The sequence below is a fragment of the Poeciliopsis prolifica genome, unplaced genomic scaffold (assembly GCF_027474105.1).
Source record: "Poeciliopsis prolifica strain line A6 unplaced genomic scaffold, Auburn_PproV2 SCAFFOLD007, whole genome shotgun sequence".
In the NCBI taxonomy this organism is placed as follows: Eukaryota; Metazoa; Chordata; class Actinopteri; order Cyprinodontiformes; family Poeciliidae; genus Poeciliopsis; species Poeciliopsis prolifica.
In genome coordinates, this window is record NW_026562382.1 from 3,378,556 (window position 1) to 3,386,895 (window position 8,340).

General features: G+C 47.0%; 1 protein-coding gene across 1 annotated transcript; it reads right to left on the reverse strand.

Moving 5' to 3' along the window:
* Positions 1 to 732: 732 nt before the first annotated feature.
* On the reverse strand, positions 733 to 3,473 carry LOC129360971 (frizzled-5-like). The gene is given in 2 exon segments (XM_055031513.1): positions 733 to 888; positions 891 to 3,473. Coding segments are annotated over 2 exon segments (1,731 nt in total). The 5' UTR covers positions 2,569 to 3,473; the 3' UTR covers positions 733 to 835.
* Positions 3,474 to 8,340: the final 4,867 nt, after the last annotated feature.

Below are 8,340 nucleotides of genomic sequence, written 5' to 3' on the forward strand. Positions count from 1 at the left end.
CGGCGGTTTCAGGTCCAGTGAGAGAAAACACAAAAAGCGAGCAGCTCCACTGTGAACCAGCAGGGGGTGCTAAAGACTCACTTCATTTTTTAGTGTTTTTTTTTATCTCGTCGCCTTCATTATTGTGCGTTTCTTCACACAGCACAGACAGAACCGGCTCTCCTTTCACAAAGACACTTTAATGAGTTCACAGAACTAAAGAGGTCATGTTAGAGCGCACTATACAGGCGAAACAAAGGAAGTTTCTAGTCACAGTCATGAATTTCCAAGAGCAAATTCAGTTTGGATTCACACGGAGCAACACCACTCAAACATCACATTTATGGACAATTATTTCTTTCTGTGGTCTCTTATACATAGCTTGGCAGTATGTTTTTTTTGCATTTTTTTTTTAAACAGAAACATTTTTTTTCTTTACAACAAATATTTGCAGTATGTACAACAATAAATATATATTTTTAATCTTTCCAGTGCTCAGGATTATCCGATATCCTCAGGGAGAGGATTGCTTGTTTTTAAGTGAGAGTCAGATTTGGTCAAGTGTCTCAGCTGCAGTGCAAAAAAAAAAAAAAAAAATGAAATAAAATAAAATCCCTTATAGAGATTTTGTCAGATTTTAGAGTCTCAATTGTGTTTTGCTTTTAATTATTATATCCCCATACTGTATGCTTATATATAGCCTATATATATTTTTTAAACATTTTTTTACGCTTTTTACTCTGAATCTTTTCGTTCAGCATTTAGTATTTTATAGTTTATTTTTAGGGTAAAATGACACAAACTTATAGTTCTGGTCTCTCGTCCGCAGTTAGGTTCTCTAAAATGTTCACACGGTTCATATGTGGGACGGAGGGCCTTTCTGGTAGATCCCGGATGACAGCCCAGTCTCGTGGGCCCCGTCAAGGCCGTGCTCGCTTCGCTGTACATGGAAGGCGGCGCAGTGACCTTCTGCGGCCAGCAGGGGCAGCATCTGGCCACGAACCTCCTCCAGGACTCCAGGGTTTTCCCCGACCAGATCCAAACTCCGGACGTGATGCCCACCACCAAGCACATGAAGTACTTGAGCATGAAGATGGCGTAGTCCGGGCCCGAGGCCGAGCGCTGGCGCTCCGACAGGCAGGAGCAGGCCAGGGTCCGCTCCCAGCCGGGCCGGTAGTGCTGCTCGTAAACCAGGCACGCCACCACGATGGTGGCGGGGACCGTGTACAGCACTGTGAAAAGCCCGATCCGGATCATCAGCCGCTCCAGTTTGTCCGTCTTGGTGCCGCCTTGCTTGATGATGCTCCTGATGCGGAACAACGAGACAAACCCGGCCAGCAAGAACAGCGAGCCCGTGAAGAGGTAGACCACCAGAGGGGCCAGCACGAACCCCCGCAGGTTCTCCAGGCTCTGGTTCCCCACGTAGCAGATTCCAGCCACGGGATCCCCGTCCACGGCACTGAGCGCGAGGACCACGATGGACTTGACGCTCGGGATGAGCCAGGCGGCCAGGTGGAAGTACTGCGAGTACCCAGCGATGGCCTCGCTGCCCCACTTCATCCCCGCCGCCAGGAACCACGTGAAGGACAACACCACCCACCAGATGGAGCTGGCCATCCCGAAGAAGTAGACCAGCAGGAAGACCAGGGTGCAAAGAGCGGGGCCGGAAGCGTCGTACAGGATGTGCAGCTGGCTGCCGCCGAGGCCGCCGTAGCCGCAAGCCACTCGCTCATGACCCGCAACCAGACGTATGATGTAGCCCAGGGAGACGAAGAGGTAGCAGGCAGCCAGGAAGATGATGGGCCTCTCTGGGTACTTGAACCGCTCCATGTCAATGAGGAACGTGGCCACGGTGGTCAGCGTGGACACGAAGCACAGCACGGACCAGAGGCCCACCCAGAAGCTGGTGAAGGCGCGCTCGTCCGCCGAGAAGTAGGGCAGGTGGCAGGGCTGGGCGCAGTTGGGCAAAGGGCCCGTCTGGACTCTGCCGTAGAGAGCGTGGGACTCCCGCTTGATGGGGACCAGGGGGTCCCTGCAACGGCACTCCCTGTCACACTGCGACGGGCTGGGGGGTCTGGTTCTGACCTTGGGGGTGGACTTCGGGACCGAAGGGGCCAGAGTGGTGGTCTCGCTGCTGTTCTGGTCCATGCACAGGGTCTCGTCGCCGAGCTGGGGCAGCTGCTCGCAGCTCATCCTCTCGGGCCACTCGAAGCCATATTGGCTCATGAGGGGGGAGCAGCCTCGTTTGGCCCGCTCGCACACGGAGCGGCAGGGGGGCAGCGGCTTCCGGTAGTCCGGCAAACAGATCGGGGTGTACATGCTGCAGAGGAAGAACAGCAGGTCCGGGGAGCAGCGGATGCGGACCAGGGGCCAGAACTGGTGCACCTCCAGCCCCACCTCCTCCTGGGTGTCGTGATTGAACTGGTTGGGCATGTATGTCAAGTTGTAGCCGATGCCCTTACACATGGGCACCGTGATGGGCTCACAAACCAAGACCTTGGAGGCTCCGGACGTGAAACCGAGAGACCAGAGGACGGGAAGCAGGTACAGCATCAGGCTGTGCGGCACGAGCCTCGCTGCTGATGCCATGGATGAAGAAAGTCTGTTATCCGGGTACCGCGGAGTCTTCACGCCAGCTGAAATGAAGAAGGGCTCATCTTACCCCGAAAGTTCAGAAGAGTCAACAGAAGAAAGTTCCGCTCTGAGAGAGAGGACGCAAATCAGTCTGTTGATGGGTAAAAATGGATCTGAGCGCGCGGTCAATCATTCACCAGCGCCCTCGCGACCATCAGGAGAAAGTTCATATCCGGGAGTCGCGTTCCGATAAATTCAACGACCCTGTGACGTTTCTGGCCGCTGCACGTCCACCGAACATGTCCCGCGTGCCGGAAAGAGCCGCATCATCAGAGCTGCGGTTTGAAAACAACAAAAATTATAATAATAATAATTAAAAAAAGAAAAAGAAACACAGAAAAGGGCGGTAGGACGGACTGAACAGGTGCTAAATGTGAGCAGCATAAATATCCAGAAGTCTCCTCTTTCTGTGCCTCGAGGATCCAGGTGAGTAAAATCCACTTGATGCGTTTCCCTCGATGGGTTTAATCCGCGCGCGACTTGAGCAACTTCTGAAAAGTGAACTTTCTGGTTCTTCTGAGTGAAAACAGCCAGAGCAGAAATGAGCAGCAGAACAAGGAGAAGAAGCAGAACAAGGAGAAGAAGCAGAAGAGTTCCTCGGGGCAAAAACGTCTCCCGTGCCGTTGGGTTTGCGGCCACGCGCGGATTGTTGCGCTCCCTGCGCCCGAGGACGGAGTGAAGTCCGTCTGAAGCTGCTGCACCTTCTCATCAAACACATCAAACACTGCTGCGTTCACGGCTGTCGGAAATGTCAACGTTGAGCCGGGAGCGCGCTCCCGCTGCTGAATGTCCACGAGTTGTTGTTGGACCCTCGCTTGGTTTTTATGTGGCGTCAGTATCGATCGCTGTCCGGTTTTTAACCTTTGCACTGCACTCTCGTGTTGCATTCAAATGTATCAGCGACGCTCTGTGAATCTGGCTGATTGTTTGACATAATTGTTCAAACTGAAATCAATCAGCTCTGTTTAGTATTCTAACCAGATATTTATTTTTAAAAAAAAGGTTGATGTGTAGCTGTATTGATCAGTTCTGTAAGAATAAAGGGCGGTAGGTCTAATTTATTTGCAAAAAATAAATAAATAAAATCAAGTAAATTGATTTTTCAGACATTAAAAAAAACATTAACTTGTAGACCTTAGTAATGACACGACCAGCTGTTCAAAAATTATTTTTATTCCCGGTTTCTATTTTGTGCTATCAACTTTTCGTCCCACAAAAATCCTGAACGTTCCTCTTTTTGCATCGTTAGAAAAGAACGATGTCCGCAACCACTTGCTCTGAGGCAACTTTAAAAACCCAGCGGTCCGTGAACGCCCCAGGAGCAATTTTTATATTCTGGGACTTCCTGCTTTAGGAGGTGGGAGTTCCCAGAGGAGCCTTTAGGTACCTGACGGAAAAGGACTGTTATATTGTAGTGTGGTCCTAAATATTTTATTTATTTTCATTCCTGACAGAAGAAAGTGGCATTATTATTATTTTAAAAAAAGTATTCTAATGCAGACTTTGCCAAAGTATTTTTTTTTCTGAAACCCAGGACATTGCTCTTAGTTGTAGCATATAGGTTGTAGTCTCATACTTTGGAGGAATATGTTACTGGCCAGTTCACCCCTGTCAATCATTGCTGTGCTAGCTGCGTTAGCATGGCGCTTTGCAGTCAGATCCTGCATGCCATGTTCGAGAAACTCTTACTAGGCCCCAAAGTTACACATAGACAGGGACGATAGCGTTTCAAGTTCATGTTTTGTTCAGTTTGTCTGCGGAGGTAAATGTTTGAATCTGGAAGGTCTCCTTAACCATCACCCTAATCTTGAGGTTCAAATCGGGACTCCAAAATGTCAGCGTTGCTTCCAATTAGGAAGAAATCAAAAGAATAATTTGAATGAACCATTATTCCTTTATGTGAACAACTGTGCACATCCAGAGACTATAATTCAAAATATTTCTTTTATTTTTTTGCAAAATGGGATTTTATAGATTGACCATACAAAGATGTGTTTAGGGTTGTTGTTATGTCTATATTATATGTTTAATACACAGTTATTGTCTTATAACCACGTCACCTTTTTTCACCGTTTAAAAGAGCAAAATACTTTTGAAACTCTACGAAACATAATAACTCATATCTACAGCTCTCCACTCAGGTGAAACCAGTTTTTATTTATTAATTTTTTTAAATAGATGAAGCAGTCATTTGTGACTTTACTGGGCCTTTAAGAGTGCTTTGGTATTTTTATTAGACGTTACAACGTTGCGTTGGTTTAAGATGAGACATGAAACTCAGATTATTTCCCAGTCAATCATGTTTTATATGAAAAGAAAGGTGGGAAAAAATGAAGCATTTGCTATCAGGGATCCAGCTTCATTATAGAGGTAATGGACAATTACAGAAAAAAATGTGAAAAAATCAGGGGAAAGACAAAAATCTTTCAGTTTTTAAAAGAAGCACGTTTGAAATATTGACCTATTTCATCTCCGTTTGGTCTAAATAAACCAACAGGAAACAAATGGGCCTGTTCTCATACAATCCTCTGCATTCAAACACAGATTACAGGATTTATCTGTGATTCTCCACAAGGCAAACCGAAAGAAAACCAAATCTGTGGCGCTCAGTAACCCAACCTCTGCTCTCTGCCTCTCACGCCGCCGCATGAGACAAAGGTCGCAGCGCTCTCTGGGGACAAAGGTCTCCGAAGGTGTGTTTGTGTGTGTGTGTTTGAGCAGTGAGGGTGTGTGTGCTCAGCGTATCAGCCAGGAGGAGGCCAGAGTTGAGCTACCTTTGCTCAGGTCAGTCTGACCGACGGACGTAAACAGTGGAGAGTTTTGTGTTTAAGCTCTGAAGGAAATCACACACACACACACACACACGCACGCACGCACGCACACACACACACAGCAGTTATCAATTAATCGATCGATTATTCTGACGGTTAATCGATCAATCGGATAATAAAAAAACTGGCATGTTCTGCAGATTTTTTTTTTATGTAAGATCTCATCGGATACAAACATTTCGTTGCCTAAAACACAACAGCACAGTAGGTGGTAACAGAGTGGCACGCGGCTGGTGAACTGATCAAAACTAGACACGGATTATCCCGTCTATGCTGAGGCGTTAATGTTACGCATGGCTAAATACTACAAATGTGATGACATCATAAAAGAGCGTCAGGCTCAGGTCGTCCAGGTGACGCTGATAATTTACTCTAAATGTGATACTGCGTCAGTGTTATCTAAACACTCTAAACTTTCAGTATTTGCTGAACATTAACTGAGAAGTTAATCAGTAAGCTTTTTGGAGTCCTTGAAAGGGAAATTAATTTCTTGGTCGTCGTTAAATGGGTCAATGTGAGACAGGCAAGGTCAGTGGAGAAGTTTCATGCAAACATATTTAAGACGATATTCTAAACCTTGAACGACTGGAGCTCTTTAATTCGTCATCTGAAAATGGAATCTGCTATGCATGACAACAGTCTCTTCACAGATCTGGTCAAGAATTACACGTTTGCTGAAATAAACCCATGAAAAGTCACACTCAAGGCTTACGTGGCCAGATGAGGCCGACACTTCGCAGGCCTGTGGACGCGTTTCTTCGACGGAGACAGGAACGCTGCAGGAAGAGAGACTGGAGAGTGCAAGGACCCTAAACATGCAGCCAGAGCTACATGGAAGATTAAAACACGTTAAGGTCAGATCTAAATCACCACCGATCGTATTTTATCCGAGAGAACTGCAAAAACACAAAACCTTACAGAGTAAATCTGGTCCAGGTTCTCGTGCAAATGTCTTTAGCACGCTTGACACAAGATCAACCAACTTAAAAGTAGCTTTTCAGCAAGAAATCGGTGCTTGTTTTAAATAAATCATTCCTTAATATTGATGAAAAAAATGTGTGTTCTATTGGGAGATTATTTCACTCGTACCAAGACATATTTCCATGTAATAAGTTCACATGGGGAAGTCACTTTTCATCAATATTAAGAAATTATGCACTGAACACAAGCCTCTTAAGTCCTGCTAAAAAGTTACTTTTAAGTCAGATTAGTCTTATTTGAAATATACTAAGGTATTTGTACTGGAGACTGGACCAAAAATACTTGATAACATTTTACGTTTGTGCAGTGAACAGCGAGTCAGAAGAAGAAGAAAAAAAGAGTCTGCATTACGTGTGATTAGCCCCAAAGCATGCAGCAGCTGTAGTCAACAAAGTCACAGACTTTATTTCAGACAAAAACTCAGCTGAAGACAAACACAAGCCCCGTGTTGTGGATTTCAGTTCGCGCCGTGTGCGACCTGAACGCACCTTCAGGCTGTTTCTGTACGGGCAACCTGAACATCAGAGCTGAGCTCCAAAAGGCCGAGCTGGTTCCGTCTCCTCCTCCCACACCGCATGTCGGCGACACGCCGAGACCTGGGACTTGTTTGAGTGAAGCAAGCAAGTCTTTGGTGGCGGCCCGAGACGCCCTTCATAGCAAAGATTTGGTTTTTCAAAGTGAAAGTGGGTGAATTGTAGCAAAGGTTTGAAACTAGTCTGCTCTGCCGCAACCTGCTGAAAGCTTCAATGTGGCCGATGAAGCTCCTGAATAACCAGGTCACTGGGGCCCGGCCAGCTTTTGTGCAGAAGCTCACTAAAATGTGATGAGGGGGGGGTAAATTGTGTGTGTGTTGGCCCCATTCTGCCCTCATCTGTAACCACTGTCCACATCCATCCAACCCCGCCCCCAAAAGCTTTCGTTTTCCTCCCTTCATCCCCCTTTTCCCTCCTTAAACTGTCTTTTGTTTTCATTTAGGGTGGCATTTCTGCTCCGCCGTCGACCGGGCCCCTCAAATGAGTCTTGACTGGCTCGCAGGCCACTGGAGAAGCACAAAGGACTTTGCTCTGCTCGCTACAGTTGATCCATTGTGGCCGTCCAACAATGCACTAATTGGCGATGACAATTAAGCGCGGTCGACACTCAGCTTCAATTTGGGGCTGCTGCTCGACGTACATAAAAGGCGAACGGTTCGGCCTCCCCAGCCCGCCGCGCTCTCAGAAAATGTCCAGATTCCCTTGGGAAAACACACACACACATATATATAGATGTATGTTTCCACCCTCAGTTGAGCCAGATGAGCTCATAAGAACAGTGACCTTGGAGTCTGGGCTTCACAGTCAGAGGTCATTTAAATCGCATCCTGTCTTTGAATATACACATGTTGGACATTTTCCATGTAAAGAACTGATGGCGTTTACGTTTCTAAATCTACGAAAGTGCACAGCCTCATGCATCATCACATGCCTGACAGTGTGTCGGTGCCTCTTTTGCTGCCAAAAGGCACGGACTCCTTTGGGGTGTGTTGGTCGGGATCTGGCGGCTCGCGGCAACACGCTAGCAGCAGATCCTTGAAGTCCTGGAAGCACCGATACGGGGCCTCAACAGATTGGACATGTTGATCCAACACATTCCTCAGATGGTTGATTGGATTAAGATCAGGGAAATTTGGAGGGAAATTCACCAACTTGAACTTATAGTTGCTCTGGTGGCAGGGCGTCTTATTCTGCTGTGAGGAGCCACAGTCATCGGAAGGCTTTCCCCCACCGCAGCGTCTCACAATCACACAGTTTCCACCTGATTTGCCCTCTCCCCATCGCGGCACCTCGTGTTCCTCAGGTAAATGACACAAACACAACCAGTGGACATCCTTAATATTTCTCAGCTCCAAGTGCAACCAGTAGTGAAGCGTTTTCTC